Raw genomic sequence first — 17,433 nt, forward strand, 5'->3', positions numbered from 1 at the left:
CTCACTCACTCACTCACTTACCAACCATCTCCATGGATGAAGGTCAATTTCTCCGTAAATATGTATACTGTACTGTACTGTACTGTATAGCTAGCAGATAGACCTAGATATATGTAGGTATCTATATACACACAATATAGATTCAGATCCAGATCTAATGCAGATACAAAGTGGCAAGGAGGCAGGACAACTTAGAGATGTACATACATAGACAGGTACTTACATACATACATACATTTGCATTTAGCATCCGACATCAGAATCCAGAACCACATCCAAAATCTACACTTCGTACTCTATCAGCCAGTGGATCGCTCCCCCATCAACAAATCCCAACTAGAGTACAGCACTTCAAACACGTTTCGAAGCTCTCTCGAAAAGTCAAGGGTCCGATACCCAATGTAATCACTCAGTCATAGGAACATCACAAATTTCCATACTCCGTTCGAGTCCGGAAAAAGAATTTTATCACTTATCGACGTTATCCGCTGGTGATTATATAATGTGTGATTTTTGATCGGGAGTTCTATTGTCGATGCTTGATTGGTTGGGAGCGGTAGACAGAAAATAGGTAAATATACATACCGAGGTACGAGTACAGGGGAGGATTATTTTCTCCGATATTGTATCATACGGAGTAGTGTTTGAACTTTAATAAAGAGAAGAAAAAAAAAAAAAAAAAATGAATATAAAAGCATGACCACACACATACACATACACACACATCAAATCTGGAATAATAAATCATACCTGTATTTACCTAGTTAGACACGTGAATTTCCACCATTTGGCAGTCAGTCAGTACCTAGCGACTCTACGAATTGAAGGATTTTATGTTTCGCAACTGCAACGCAAAAGCGCAAGCAAAACTAAAGCTAAAGCTAAAGCTAACTCAATATCAAGTTCATGCTACTGCCATGCCATGCCCTGCCATGCAAGCCCTGCGCTGCGCTGCGCTCCCCAATGTGAATTTGTGCATGTTGAGAGCTCGAGACGTGAGTGAGGCGTGAGTACAGTATCAGTAGCGTACTCCAAATGTGAATATCGTATGCGTTAAAATATGACCAAAAACACAATGGATCGAGAGAGTTGAGCTGGTTGGATAGGTTCGATTCATCTTGTCATAGGTAGGGTACCGCGATGCCTAAATTCTTCGTATACAAGCGTGCGATGTGCCATGTACGGTAGAATGACATCGATCGCGGTGCAAAAACTATTGTCACTGCCACTGCACTGCATTGCACTGCGCTGCGCTGGACGGATGGATGGACGGACTAGACTAGACTAGATTGGACCGCTTGATGTTCATGGCTTTTGAATCGTTTTTTGAGGGATCAACATCTGGTCTTTGCCTTTGGGTTTGGGTTTGATTTTGATTCAATAGTTTTGTGCGGTGCGGTGCTGTGCTGTGCTGTGTGTGGATTTTTGAGTGTCTGAAATTCCCAATGAAATAATTTCCACATTTGAATTTTCCCCGTTGCAGGTTGGAGGAAGAGCTAAAACCATATGGTTCGGTAAACATGGATCAATGAATAAGCCCCGTTTCCTAATGGTGGATGTTCGAAGAAGGCGCAAGCAATAATAGCCTATGAAGTATGGAGTCGTTGAGAAAGTTAGTGATTGAGTGTCAAAGTCATATTGATCAGTGTGTGTAGTGTGTACACACAGGGATGAATCGCTCTCCCGACTGAGCTCGACTCCGTATATTAATGGATCGTGTGATTCGCCATGGGTCTAGAAAGTCGAGGATTGGAAATCAAATTCTTTTGCATAATTCTTCTTCATCTGCTGCTTCTACTTCTTCTTCTTCTTCTTCATCATAAAACTTACCCGTCAGCTGGTGTCAAATGATCTTCGTTCAATTATTCTAAGTTTAGAATTCTACTGGTGCGGGAAATTAAAACTTCATCTGATTGATATTGGTAGGAAGTGTTGTCGCGAATAATGTTACTCTTGTTATTGTTATTTGATATTGTGGCTATTAGATGGAGGCTTGTACTCCGTACGACGCGTGATTGTTATTGATGGATAGATTGATAAGTTGAATCATGAATCAAATAGGGGTGAGTCAGATAACCATGTTGCTTTACCAGTATATTACTCTTGTGCACTGTTCAGAAAATCGAGATGGCGTTGAAGAGATCTGTCAAACATCATTGGAAACATATCAGTGTCGGTCAAGACTGAAGAGGTTGGCTTGCTTGTATGTATCATACGTAACTGGGGCAATGGATAGAAATCCGTCAGCAAAGAATACCAATGAATGACTCAATATAAGCGATGATTTGGGATGTGAGACTTTCTTCAAAATCATGGCGGATCATTTTTACGCTTTCCCAGCCTTCTCTTCTCGTTCTCTCGCTTTGGTTGGTAGGTATTATTACCTACACCATGAGCGGCATACACTTTTGTTTCCATCTCTACTGGCACTGCATACGGGTTCCCATGCCCATGCCCATGCCCATGCCCATGCCCAAGCCCAAGCTTCAAATTGAAAATAAGGATCATCTTGAATGTTGAGAGGGGGTTATTTTTGAATTGGGGCCAGTAATATGGAGATGTTTGTGAGTCGGCTTGCAGTTGGGCCCATCCTTTGGATGGCCACGCTGGCAATGTCAAGTTTATCTCCTGGTCACATTTATTATTGTATGGTGGCCGGCGTATTCACTCAATCTGTACCTTGTGCAGAGTACCATTTCTAGTATACTAGGGGAATATGAATAGAGTTGATTGGTAAGGTTAAGGTTAAAATTTGTGATTGGGATATAGTTTCCCGATAGGATTGGTTGCTTGAGGGAAGAAAATGGAATGGTTTCACAAGTTTTTGGGGGGGGGAGGGGGGTAAATGGTCAATGGTCAATGGTCAATGGTAATAAATGTTGGAACTTGGATGACTCTGACCTTCCTTCTATGCATTTAGCTGCTTGGTTTGTGATTGTGATGATGGAATGGATGACTCGCTGGATAGATGGATAAATCGTGGTTCTTCATGACGACTTTGGTGTAGTCTAACATCTTCCTCTTCCTCTTTGGATAATTCAGATGTGAAGATATGTCATGATTGACGTATTAGTATCTACCCAGGTGAGTAACTAGGTGAGTACGTACAAAGTAAGGTTATAGAAGAAAGGCAAAATAGGCAAAAGGTAAAGGTTTGGTATCAAATCTTGAATGGGAGGGGGAACAACACCATCACACACATTACAAGACGATGACCTAGAACCTAGATCAATGGCACATCTTTTTTGCCTTTGGTCATTTGAACCAATGGATAGAAAAGGTTATTGAAGGTTAGAGAAGGATGATGGATAGAGAAATCATTGAGTGTGTGTGTGAACCTAGATACAGACCAAAATCAAGAATCGAATATCGATCTGACCCATAAATAATACCATCAATTCACCAATTAGAATTTATCATTGACCCATCTGATTAATTCTCTACCTACATGATGTCTCGATGTCCGTCCCCAGAACCAAATCTTAACTATGGTATTCATCAGCACCTGATAATGAGCTTATTATTACTTTGCCTCCAACAAGACTATGAGGTATCTATTACCCAGAGTATGAATGGGTGAATGTGAATGTGAAAGTTACTAGGTACTGACACTGATTTAATACCTAGATGGTTCCTGAACTCAACTCGGGGTTGCCATTCCTCATTCCCTCATTCCCTCAATTACCATTACCATTACCATTACCATTACCATTACCACCACAGTACCACTCACTACCAGGTCCCTCTACCACTTATTAACTTGACTTTGTGTTGTTATCATCCCCTTGGCTGATTTGATGCCCCTGGGATCTAAGTTCCCCCATCCAAATCTTACCCTCCCTCCTCCCAACTCCCAATCTAAACCCGTTTACCGTTGAAAAAGGTATTGAGAGTAGTTTCCTACCCATTCATAATACTATACTCTGCTAGAAAGGCTACAGCCCACCACTGACCAGGGCCTCAAAGTTCCGATGATTTCTTTACGGAGTCCTCGTCCCCTATGCGTTGTATGATATGATATGATGTGATATAATACGCCCAAAAAATCAATCGATAGACTAATAAGAGAAAAGTGACTCCTTTAGTACTATCTGGGGAAGTGATATACCCAAAGAGCAAGCAATATCATCATCCATGGATACTCGAGACTAATAATAAAGCACAAGGGCAGACAGAGAGAGCACATGTACAATGAAATCAATCCACCAATGAATTCTCCTGAATTCTCCTGAAAGGAAATAAACTGAAATAAAATGAAATGAAATGAAATGAAATGGACAAGTCATAAAACCTATGTTATATTCATTCTCACCCTAATAGATACCTAGTAGTAAAAATCCCCTTCACCTCAATTCACCACCCACCCATTCTTACCTACGAGGTACTTCGTACTCCTCAACTTGAGCCACTCACTACTATAGTAATAATAATAAACCTGGTAAACCCGTTTTAATTAATTACCAACATTGAATGTATTTTCATAAATCATGAAATTGTCAATTACCATGACAATTACCTAGGTAGGTCCTGTTTCTCCATTTTAATCATTCATGTCATCCAATCACTTGAAAACTTCAAAACTTCAAATAACGTGGTTCATATACGAGTGGATCATATCACCGAATGGATCACTCCATTTCACATACAAAATTCGTCTGTGTGTAACCGTGCACTTCCCTTATTTATTAATATAAAATCTCAGAAATCTGATATATAATATTTAAATCTATAAGAATTTTAAAAATCTAATTATATTTTGAAAATTCGAATGAATATAAGAGTTATTATGAAATTAACTTCTCTGTAATGAAAAGCGTGACAATTTCAGTAATATAATAAGAACTTTTATATAAAAATTCGATTTCTGAATATTGATTATTTTATTATTATTAATAGCTTTTTCTTTCTCAAAAAATATTGATTTATTATTAAAATATGAATATTAATAAAACCTTGAATTTGGTGTGATTTTGAAGTGATCCATTCGGTGATATGATCCACTCGTATATGAACCACGTTAGTCCTTCCTTTGCAGACATACATGGGAAAAGGTAACTTCTAGTTCTATCCCCAACCCACTTTCTGTCTGGATTTTGGCACTGGATCGAACACACCTACCTGGTCAACAAGAACAAGAACGAGAACAAGAACACGACCAGAATCTTTTAGTCCATTGTAGTCTTGTAGAGTGGAGCGAAAGACAGGACAGGAAAGGAAAGGACACAAATCATTTTCCCCCGTCATCCTCTTCTCTTAGTGTACCTTTTTTTTCTTCTTCTTTTCTTTTTTTTCTTCTTGATTTAATTTTTCTCTCCTCTCTCCTCTCTCTTCTCTCTTCTCTTTGATACCCAGCAGGCCTTCTCCTTCTCCACTTTTACGCACAAAATTTGATTTCACAACTTCTTCTTCTTCTTTGATTCGAAAGGAATATCCATACGCCGGCCCACCGGGTACCCTCCTAAGGACGACCTAAGGTTTATCTTACCCTAATAATATTCCATCCTTCCTCTCCCTCCATCTCTTCCACCTCGAACACCTTTTCCACCATCACCACCACCACCACTTCTACCTCTACCTCCATTCCATCAATTTTCTACCTTTTCCTTTGAATAGGTTGGAGAAGTTTCTGAAATCATCAAAGTACTCATTGATCTGTTTCTCCATCGAAAAATTTCCATCCTATTCGACGGAAAATTCTATCCTCTCTTCTCTACCTCTACCGCATCTTCCCATACAAATTCCCCCAAACATACACGCCCTCGAATAATTTATTTTACGATCCGACACTCCCATACTTCCAACACTCGCATTTCAACGTCCGATCTACAGGTCCACAGGTCCTACATTGCCTGTATCTATTAGGAACAAGATAACGCAATCACAAACAGAAGTCGCATTGGTTTAAAGATATCTCAAATTCATAAAACAAGATTATCCTCTGAAGACTTTATTGTCCAGAAAAGGTTCGTACTATTTTTATTTTTATTCTTGACATGCAATTTCAGCTTGTTTTGGATTCCTGGAACACCGTCATATCATTCAACATTCCACCTTTCCGAATCTACCACAACAACCCACGAATGGCCTACTACGACGACGACGTACACACATAACATACATATATACATACGTACATACACACACACACACGAACCTCACCAATTCCCTCGTATCGATTACTATCATTTCATCATCTTGTCAAACACGTCAAATAATTCTTCACCATAACATACATTCATCCTCCGACCTCTTATTTGAACTCTTGGGAGTGGTCCTCGAGATCCTCCGTTTTATTTCTTTTTTCTTTTTTCGACACTCCGAGATACAAGTCGCATCTTTGTCACATCATCATAGTCTTTGATTTTGGTGTATCAGACTTAGCACAGACTTCATTTCACACTTAACATTAACATTTATTGAATGTTTACTAATAATTCTAAAGGATTAACCTAGAATTTTCAAGGACTCGATATTCACTTTGCACTGTTTTGCATATTCGATTCGATTAGTCTCAAAAGTTTGTGTTTTGCTACCTGGAACACTCATCAACCTTCGACTTCAACGATTCTCGTAGCAAAAGGAATACTTTGTTTCTCAATCACCCCATCCGCTATCATCTTTTCCGTCATACCAAAAGTTTTATTTAATTATCAACTTTTACTTTGAACACAATCGATTGATGGCGCATACACAACAATAAATTTTCCACCTCACTCGATAAACATCCCTTTGTCAACCCGACAACCACGATAGGATCTCATTCAATCCGAAGCTTCATTGTTTAGTAGCATCAGTCAACTTGCTTGCTTGCTTGATCAACTAGCATACGTCCTCCTACTACTATTACAACTCTCAGCAAGAAATCCTCTTGCTTCCCGACAAGATTCCAGAGAATCTCGTCGGTCCCCTTGAAACTTCGCCCATCATGGTTCCCGGAGGTGTATGTGCTCATCTGGAATATCAGATTGAGGACATGACAGACTATGTGGCAGAAATGACACAGAGACTTGTTGATCCCAACACAACAACTGTTGCACCAGAATTCCGCAAGTTCGTTCTCGGACTTCTTTCCTCTACTCGTCTTCCTCACACCACCATTCTCCTTGGTATGAACTATCTTTCAAACCGAATTCAGCAACATCCAAACATTGTTTCAAGAGGCGGCTCGATGTGGAGACTTTTGACTGTTGGCTTGCTTCTCGGAAGTAAGTTCTTGGATGATAACACTTTCCAGAATAAGTCCTGGTCAGAGGTCAGTGGTATTGCTGTTACCGAACTCAACAACATGGAGCACGCTTGGTTGGAAGCCATCGAATGGAACTTGTATGTCGATCTTGACAACAGCGACGCCTACCAAGCATGGTTGGCAAACTGGAGCCTTTGGTCTGCGGACAGAAAGAAGGTAAAGGCTGCTACTCTCGAGCGCCTTTCCGCTCCACCTACACCTTTGGCTCCTATCGATACCAATGTTTCGCGTCGTCCATCCAACGCCAACTACAGAGGCTATCCCAAGAGTGCTACACAAGAGCGACAACAATACATTCACTATGAACATCCTGCTTGGTCCAATCATTCATATCCTACCCCTCAGCACACACCACCATCTGCTCCTGATTCTGGTGTCACCACTCCAGAATATTTGAGTGCTACCAGTACCGCTCCTCAATACGATTGGAATGCTGCTGCGTACAGCCAATATGCGAAAGCGTGCATGGCTGCAGCAAACGCTCCTTACGTCATGCCCGATATGTCTACTCGATTCCACAATCAATGGCCTCACCACTATAGCCCTCACCATTACAGTCCTTCACATTACTTTCACCAATACAGCTTGAACATTTGGAACCCTCAACCTTCAGAATACTCTTCTCAAGGCAAACAGCAATACTTCATGCCTCACCACGCATACGGAGGACACCAAGCTGTTGTTGGTTAATTAATCCTTAATCGGTTATCGATTGGTTTAATTCTATACACCGGATTACATGCGACATAAACATTCGTCGTCACAAAAAGTTCTTGATTTCAATTTTTTCCTTTCATTGGCTTTTCAAAGCACATATTGCGTTTACAAAAAGAGGTGTCGTCAACGGTCTACCTAGTCTCCTTTCATCAAACTCAAGGGCTACTCGATAATAAACTACACGGAATTCATGTCCGACTATCACGATCTCGAGTTGCGTTGCGCCTTCCGGTGGCCGCCTCGATCTTACGACTTTACTTCTTTTCAACCATATCCACGGCGTTACTTGAAGCGAATTTAGACATTTTTCTTGTTTTCTTTGTTTTTTTTTTTCTTTCTCAAAATGGGTTGGGCATGGGACCTGGAAGGTTTCTGGTCTGGTGTTTGGGTTTCCAGGCTGGGGATTGTTTACTAACTGCATCTTCGCTTTTTCTTTACACATTTTGCTTTTTAGATCTTTGTGCTCAAGTTCAGAGCTATACAAAAAATTCATAGCAGTCATGTTTGGGCTCGCTATTGCAAAATGTAATTATGCACAGACTTTTTCTATCTCTTACTTTTCGGGTCTTGCTTTCAAAGAGCAATCTCCAAAAGTAAGCTTCTTGTACTATGTTTTTTGTTATTCTGGATCTTACGTCGACTTCTCATTAATGTTGGAGAGTTGACTTGCACAAAAATGGCTGGGTATACGGGGTGGGTTGCGTTTGTTTTCGATTTCAATCATGTTCTCTGGTTCACAAATGATGAATAAAAACTATTCTGATTTTGATGAATGCAAGACATGGGGAACATCTGGGTGGAATGTGGGTGGTTATGGCACGCAAATTTGACATCTTTTCATGAGAGATTGGGTTACTTTAGGAAGGAGGGAAAATCCTATTGCAGTCGAGGTTCGACTATCTCCTGGCTAGCTATGGCCACACTTCAACTTCTTGCTACAAAGATGAGTTTAGTCAAAAAGACATTTTGGCTTGTTTACTTGCACGTGGCGAGTACTTCGTAACAAAAAAGGGCATGCTTGGGTCAAGGGGTTCAATATCAGTTGGGGCTCTGGATACAAAGATGGATTTTTTTTTTTTTCCCCTTTTACGAAATGATTTTATGATGGGTTCTTGATATCCTGAGTTGTTACTCGATTTTTCGACTCTTTTTTTTTTTCGAAGGTGGTGAGGGGTGGAATTGAACGGAATGGAATGGATCTGATTGTCTTCTACTTTCTTGTCTTTGGTGAAAGGGGGTGGGGGTAAGAAAGTTTATTATACCATTTGGGAGGTTTGCATGGAATGGATTGGGATTGAACTTGATGCATGGATGGGTTTTATAGATTGAGGAATTGGGAAATTGAGGGCTAGTGTGGGTGAAAAGATATGACAATTTTGATCGTCCCTCACTCATAACGAATGATATGGAGGAGTGTGGAAACAAACCTTTGAGATTCAAAGGAAGGCAAAAGACGACTGTGTATAATCTTTTAGATTAATTAAGAGTTTATTGCCTTTGACTTTAATTACATTTGAATTGATACCTGTGATTGTGATTATACTTGATGTGATGATTCGGCAGGTAGATATATCAACGGACTCATGATGAACATATCGATGTTGGGTTTCTAAAGGTAATAGGAGATGTTGGAATCAGATCTGTTATGTGTTTGGTAGTGATTGAGGGAAGTGATTCTTATTATTAATGAATGGATGGATGGATGATAAGAAGGAGGGAGAAAGAGGGTGTGGAAGGGGGAAGGGAACTGTATATATTCTTTTTTTTGGTGTGTTTTATGTCTTGATATTTGAGTTATAAGAGGGAAAAGGGAAGGGAAGGGAAGGGAAGGGAAGGGAAGGGAAGGGAAGGGAAAGGGAAAGGAAAAGGGTAAGAGTAAGGAAGAGGAAGAGGAAGGGAAGAGGGAATTATATATTTTATTTTTATGTGTTTTATGTTTTATGTTTTATGTTTTAAGACTTGAGTTATAAGGGGAGGGGGGGGAAAGGAAGAGGGAGAGTAAGAGAGGCTGGGAGCGAGGGGAGTCGAGAGGTTTTACAAGGAGATGCTATGATTTCAAGTTCGGTAAATTACTCTTATACCCCCTCAAACCCATTTAATTACTCTTGTGTCCTAAAATTCATGATGGTTTTACTCTCGTATCTCTTAGATTCTTTATAAAATCTATCTCGAATTTGTAAATTCTAGCCTGTTTATATATATAATTTAAATGAAAGGAAAAACTTGAAAGGAAAAAAAGTAATGGATTTATAGAATCTATTTTCCTCCTATAGAATTGTTACGACGACATCTAACATACCGAGTCACCTGATCAGAAAGTCACGGGATTAGAGATTCCCACTAGATCCCACTACTCCCACCTGGTGGGACACGATGGGATCAATGGGACAACAAGGAACGAAGGTCTATATAAAGAATGGGTTTCATTACAATGTAGAGCTTCGTGCTCAAGATCAATCATTAGTTTCATACTATAGTTACGAGAATTGCAACCAGTTACAACCTTATTGAATTCCTACTTGAAGTCTAGTCTAAACCACCTCGAGAGATCTCTAGACACTTCCACGTGACCCTAGAGGCAGCTCCCGTAACAAGAATCTGATTTAAAGTGGTTAGAATCTACTCCTTTCTTATAGAATCTAGTCTCAAGTGACTAGAATCTACTCTCCTATTATAGAATTTATTCTTTTCCTATAGAATTTATACTCTTCTTTATAATAGAACTTATCCTAAACCATTAGAATCTAATTGTTTTACGTTAGATTCTATTATCTTCTAGACTATTAATAAAGAACACCTCGCTTAAACAGGGATCATTGACCAATCAGCACATCAGGAATTAAGAGTTGTTTAGAAATCGATTGTAAATATATCTTATTTTGAGAAATGAAATATAATAATAATTTTAAAATTATTTAATAATTATTCTTCAGTAAAAAAATATAGAAATACATTTGGTATATTTATTATTGCTTTTTAATAAATTTCAGTTTTCAAATTTAATATAAATATTTTTATTTATAATGTTGTTTGTTGAAGTATTAATGATTGTAAGTATGTATAAACTACTTAAGGTGTCCTAAGCTGATAGTCTAGGGGATGGATTTCAAGGAGTAAAAAATAAACCATTCTTTAAAAATTAACACTTAGGGTATGAGAGTAATTAAATAATATTTGAGCGGTATGAGAGTAATTTGCTGTTTAGGGTTTTATATGGAATATGAATAATCTAAATGTTAGTATGAGAGTGTATGAATAAGTAGATTTCTATTTCTATTAGCTCTTTGTTCGTTGTACGAATATTCGGTACGCAGGGGGTTGAAGAAAGATAAAGATAGATTCATTCGCTCTACACTTCATTTGAAGAGAGATCTTTCGAAAGCTACAAGCTTGAATTCGAAATCTTGGCAAGAAAAGTTTTTATCGTGCAAACTGTGGCATAGCTTGTTGTTGCCGTTTCCTTGTGTATTCATCGTGTGTTCATCGTCTCTGCGGGGTATAAGTAATTGTTACTCCTGGTCAGTCGCCGCGGGATCTTGACTTGTGAGAAAAGTTAGACGAGAATAGTTTGATGTGGCAAATCTCATAGTGATGAATGAGACGAAAACCGTTAGGTAGAAAGTACTATGAAGAGACCAGATTGTTAATGGGTATAAAGCGTGGAAGTTAGAAAGTTATGTTTATGCTGGGCTTAGTATCGGCAATTGAAAGTCCGGTGGAGTAATAATGTAATATTGGGAGATCACTGGATGCTGCTTGCCAGGATAGTTCAATTTGAATTACTCCGAGTTGGTATAGGTCAATCTTATTTCTTTACTGTTGTACTAATCCAAACCATCGGTTTTGAACACCGAAGTGAGCTTTATTTACGACAGAAGATCATTAGGAGAAGAAAAGTATCCTTTTCAAGACTTATTCTTCTAAAACGGTGGATGAGATATTGAAAAATAAAGAACTAAATATGTGTATGGGTATGGTGATAACATGGATTGAAGCTTTTTTCACATAGTTCCTACTTGAAAATGTGTGTTTGCGAAGTGGTATGAATGCCTAGAGAAGAGAAGAGCGTATAAATATGACAAGTGATATCGCAATTGTAAGTTTGCACTTACACCGGTACTAGACTTGGATTGTTAGGAGCTTGAGTGATAATCAGCGATCACACTTCAAATTTTGGTCAAAAATAGATATTTAGTGTACTGCACTAGTCTACTCGATTTCCTAGTTACTTCTTTACCTCATAGACTTAATTCTAATTCAAGAATGATCGCATGATACAGAGAACACATATATGTTGCTTAATTCAACTTCATCTAGTTTAATTTTTTACTTGTTGAGACGACCTTCAAACTATAATCACAACTAATGACACATCTTTTGGCGACGATATTCTTCCATGATGGAAGTTACATCATGTCTGAAGAACCGTATTATTACGGAACAATAAATCTACCTTCTACCATCACACTCATATATTGCGCAAATACTAACTACTCTATTGATGTTGATCATATTGGTTGGAACTTCAAGAGCGTGGATGATACCACCACGATAGAAGCAACGAGTTCTCGATGGTGGAACAGCAAACCTAGCATCCCCATACTCAACCACGAACCTCTGGTGAATACTTATTACCTCGTTGCAATTGGTAGTGAAGTTTGGGAAATCAAATATATATATGACAATATAATACGAGAAGATTCGACGTACTCTGTAGACGGAAAACCTGGTATAGCGGCGCGTAAAGAGGGGGAAAATACTACCTATAATATCGACAATCGAAGAAATATTTGCATAATTAGCGATGCGTATGTCACACCAATGCAAATGGGGATTCCAAACTCTGTAGAGGAAAAGCCAATTACCACCAAGAACCTTACACCTCGGGAAGAAATACCCGGAACTCCAATACGAAAGAGTGCTGCCTGTGCCCCGAAGGATGCTGTAATTTTTACCCTCCCCAATGAAATCTTAGACGATATTTTTGCATAACTTCCAAAATCTTCTGTTGTAGCATTCACTCTTACTTCTCTCAAATTGAAGACTTCCCTCGGTCCAGGACACTGGACTATAATCCTTGACGTCGTCAAGACTTCTCTGAAGGAAACTACTGATCTACTTGATCTCCTGTGCAGGGACTACGAGCAATACATCTCGTGTCACACATGTCTAAAGCTGCATGAACCATCTGCTTCGACGATGGCCAGAAAATGTTGGGAGCATCATAAAAAATTCGGAGTGGAGTCAATCATTCACGAGCAATTCCGTTTTAGTGAAATACAAATGGCTGCGAAGTTATATCACGAAGGTAAATACGGATCTTCACAACTTCAGCTACATTCGATAGGCAGAACAGGAGATCAGTTGATTAAGTACCATTGTCATCAACTAAATGACCCTTGCATCACTCATGAATTTCGCATGAACTCACAGGCCCGGATCATTTACCGTTCTCAGCACGTGTGCTTGATTTCCCATAACCTTCCTCATAACCCTCCAGATTCCTTCTGTCGTACCGCGATGTTCAAGTTCCTTGCTCGAGGTTATTCAAGGCGAGCAATGGTTGTTGGATCCCATTTTTATATGCGGGCACATGGAACCTTTATGTGGATTTAGGCGCTGGTCAACGCTATGGTCCTTGGGTATGGGTCTCGGGCAATGCATTTGCAAATTTTGTGGGACAGAATATCAAAGCAATATCGTCGGTTACAGGAGTGAAGGAGTAGCATTTGTGGTACGAAATGGATGGATTTAGTGAGAGGCTTAAACCAGGATCAAGATTGGGAAAGGAATTTTGATTTACAAGAGTTTCCTAGACAGGGCGCATGGCCTACAATGAAAGGTAACGGTCCCATTTCAAGGTGGTGGGAAGATATTGAAGGAGAAACAGATATGCACTAACTTTGAGTAAGGCACAGGAAAAGGTTCTGGGGATACCAATACGTAAGGGGACATGATCCGGCCCACATGAATTTTCCATTTGAAGTGGTTCAAAAACCTCGAAGAAAAATTGAAAGCATCATAAATTTGGAATACAATTCGGGAATTATCAAAACATCTATGTCAAGAAAATAACACATTAAAAAAGAAATCATGACAACAACCCAATATGGCTGCAACTTAAGGACATGAATTGTGAAACATTGGAGCCAACTCATGGACTGACTATCTTTACGCATTTAACTTGAAGCATTGCGAGCAAGTAATGAGATAAAACAAAGAAGCAGACTAGAACTCAGATAGTTATTCCGTGAAGTAGTAATGAAGGGCGTGTAGACATCTGCACCACTGGACTTCTAGATATAATGCTAGGCTTTCGAGCCCTTGATAAACAATAGAATAGATGCAACTTTGCAAGACTAGAGTAGGTAAGTGTCTCTGTCCATTGCCCCAATTTAGAGTTAAAAATTAGATGTTCTTAGTATCCAAAGCAAATTTTGCAATGGAACAGCCTTTTACGCCTGGTGGTCGGCTCTCCTTCCAATCGCGAGGCATTCTCTATCATAGTGCTGATTAAGCACAGCCTGATGCCGATGAATTGGCGAGGCTGAAGTGTGGCTTGAGCTCCCTGCCGATGAGGTGTTTACATTTGTATACCAACCACAAAGTTGTCGACCGCAAGAAACCCCCACTATCATTGTTCAAGTCTCTAGTAGTTTCAAGGCATATTATAGAATTGAGTTTTCTGAAAATCACAAATCATTCCATTTCGCACAGCGATTTTTACCAACACCAACAAGACAGGTTCGCCCTGTGAGAGGATAAGATGGTTGCGCCAGCTGTTCCTGAGATCACCGAAGAGATCGTTCACGAATCCATCGAAGCGCGGTCTGAAGTTCTAGCGGCTCTAAGAGAATTGGGCCCCCCAGACCTAGTTCAATTGATCAAGCAAGCCCCGAGAAATCCAGGAAAGCAGATTGGTGTATATCATCATGTCACCGGTGTCGATGCATCATCATCTGCAAGTTTAGCGGCATATATCAATACCCTTACTTACAAAGAAACGCATCAGTCTACGACAAAGATAGTAGAGGGCGTATATTGGTCGGTTTAGAAGTCTGTCAATGCGGAGCGTTACTAATGTCTATTAGTTGTTACAATGCCTTTTCTCGATTGGATATGCGCGTCCATGTCACAATTCCAGGAAGCGTTGAAAGTTATTGTATCGATGAGCGAGGCGATAAGAGGACAACGACCGATGAGTTATGGCTGGAAACATACTTGTGTAGTGTTCTTCGGGCATATTCATATGCGGATGATGGAAGTGGAGACACCATTCGAAAGATAATTGGAGTTAGGAGATTCAACCCAGTGACAACGACGGAGACAGAACATAGATTCCTCCAGGCTGCCGAACAGTTGTTCTTTAGAGGTATGCCATTTGATGTGAAGGCAAAACCCAGGACTAACTTCTGTAGGCTGGCAACTTGGATCCGATTCGATCGTTCAGGTACCAAATAATGTCTCGAATCATCTAACAACAGGTCTTCTAAAATACTTCCAAACCACTGGGCGATACGCCTCTGGAATTAATCTATTCGAAAAGCTCCGAACCCGAAATATTGAAGTTTCCTCTCTATTAGCCAAGGTCCTGTTTATGGGCAATGAGGAGGTACAAGCCGTCAGAGTATTACATGAATCTGTGAAGCAGTCGCCAATGGATTATGTTATGCTTGATACTCAAGCCGAATTTTTGAAAAAGAAGGCAATGGACCCCAACAAGCCAGAATTCAAAACTGAAAGATTGCAGATGGCCCTTGGTTGTGCAGATCGAAGTACCATTGCTGCGCCGAGCGAATTCGGAACATGGGCACGCTTAGCTGAAGTTTATGTTGCCATGGAGGATTGGGAGAATGCTCTCACGACTCTAAATTCATGCCCTATGTTTACATATCAAGACAAGGATGCACCTAACATGCCAGAGCCTAAGGAAATCCACCTTCCAACCCTTCCTGAGACTAGGTTAGATGAGATCGATAGTGAGCCAGAGTCAAGGTTATCAGAACAAGTTCACCAAAGCCTTCTAAACCTACGTGCCGCTATGTACAAAGGTACTTTCAAGCACGCTTATAGTATCTTAACAGAAATGACAGCAAAAATTGGCTGGGATCAACTTCTCAAGATTAGGAGTAATGTATTTGTCATGGAAGAGGAGTATAGAAGTGAAAAACAACCACCAGTTGGTCAACAAGGTGATTCAACTAAGCGTAGTGCAAGCACCGACGTACTGAGAGGAAGTCCAGGTCCTCGTGAAAATGGCGATGACCATTCCGACGACGAAATAAGTACGAATGGCGATTCAGCAGCCCCTAAACCGAACGCTGAGGATGGTAGCGGAGCCGATGATTCTGTAGAGAAGCCTTCACATACTGTTGCAGCAGAAGAAGTCAAAAGTGGTAACGAAGATGTGAGTGACCCTCAAAGTTTCCCCATGAATCCGCTAACATCGAGCAGAGTGAGATTACCGAAGAACAACTTTCCCGATTCAATAATAAGAGACTTTGCGAGCGTTGGCTCGATAGTCTATTTATGGTTCTCTATGAAGACCTTCGTATCTATACTATATGGAGAACTGAAATGGCTCAGTATCGTGCACAACAGATGCAGTATAAGAAATCGGCCGAGGAATGGGAAATTCTCGGTTCGTTAGCTGACAGACTTCATCACCAGCCGGAAGCTGTTGAAGCTTATCGCAACTGTCTTCAAATACGCTTCTCTCCCAAAGCATTGGCGGGAATCCTTGCCGAATTGGAGAAGAGCAAGAATACCCGAGATACAGTTGCCAGTGTTATTAGACTGGTCACTTGGCAATACAGATGGTACTCGGAATTCTCACCAGAATTGCTGTACACAATACGCACACTGATAGAAGATGAAGGTGCTGTGAAGGTTAGGAGTATTATTCAAGCAACAAGCTTACCGCAAAACGTCTTGGACTTGACACACCACTATGCAGCACTTTGCGCGGCTTTTAGAAGTAGCGGCACCGAAGGATAAGAAGCCTATGGCGTCGAGCTCGAAAATACAAGTTTCGCGTGTCATACGTGTGGCTAGGAGTGAGAGCAGGAAATGGAGGTTTTATGTTCTAGAACTTAGCAGGTTAAGATGGGTCTGATATCCAAAAGTTGATAAGAGCAAAAGTTCAACTTGACACAAATATGTATAGTATACTATAATTGCTTTGAGAGGTAGAATAATCAACACATTTACTTCTTTAATAGCTATATTTCGGCAACCTGTCACTAGCTTTGTCTTTATCTGCGCTGAAGAGCGAACATCCCCTCATTCAGGATTGAGAAGTATTGATAGCTTTCCCTCTTTTCTCTTTTCTCTTTTCTCTTTACATTTGTTTACTTTAACCAATTCATATTCATATTTAGTGTACTTTGTCTGCTCAGCTTCTTTTCTCGCAGCTTTCTCTTGTAGGTTGTCCACTCAGCTATGATCCTTTCGGTTTCTTTGTTCTTCTT

At 40.1% G+C, this 17,433-nt stretch overlaps 3 protein-coding genes across 3 annotated transcripts; all 3 read left to right on the plus strand.

Moving 5' to 3' along the window:
• Positions 1 to 6,925: 6,925 nt before the first annotated feature.
• On the plus strand, positions 6,926 to 7,936 carry EAF01_002051 (uncharacterized protein; the record flags this gene model as incomplete). The annotated part of the gene is made up of 1 exon (XM_038910301.1): positions 6,926 to 7,936. One exon carries the CDS (start codon positions 6,926 to 6,928, stop codon positions 7,934 to 7,936), a length of 1,011 nt encoding a protein of 336 aa, XP_038775113.1.
• Positions 7,937 to 12,376: 4,440 nt separating this feature from the next.
• On the plus strand, positions 12,377 to 12,955 carry EAF01_002052 (uncharacterized protein; the record flags this gene model as incomplete). The annotated part of the gene is made up of 1 exon (XM_038910302.1): positions 12,377 to 12,955. The coding sequence occupies one exon, from the start codon at positions 12,377 to 12,379 to the stop codon at positions 12,953 to 12,955; it is 579 nt and encodes a 192-aa protein (XP_038775114.1).
• A 1,625-nt stretch (positions 12,956 to 14,580) lies between these two features.
• On the plus strand, positions 14,581 to 17,178 carry EAF01_002053 (uncharacterized protein). Its single transcript, XM_038910303.1, has 4 exons — positions 14,581 to 15,007; positions 15,055 to 15,335; positions 15,382 to 16,370; positions 16,418 to 17,178. The coding sequence occupies exons 1-4, from the start codon at positions 14,730 to 14,732 to the stop codon at positions 16,958 to 16,960; spliced, it is 2,091 nt and encodes a 696-aa protein (XP_038775115.1). The 5' UTR covers positions 14,581 to 14,729; the 3' UTR covers positions 16,961 to 17,178.
• Positions 17,179 to 17,433: the final 255 nt, after the last annotated feature.

This window comes from Botrytis porri, assembly GCF_014898465.1.
Source record: "Botrytis porri strain MUCL 3234 chromosome Unknown BPOR_002, whole genome shotgun sequence".
In the NCBI taxonomy this organism is placed as follows: Eukaryota; Fungi; Ascomycota; class Leotiomycetes; order Helotiales; family Sclerotiniaceae; genus Botrytis; species Botrytis porri.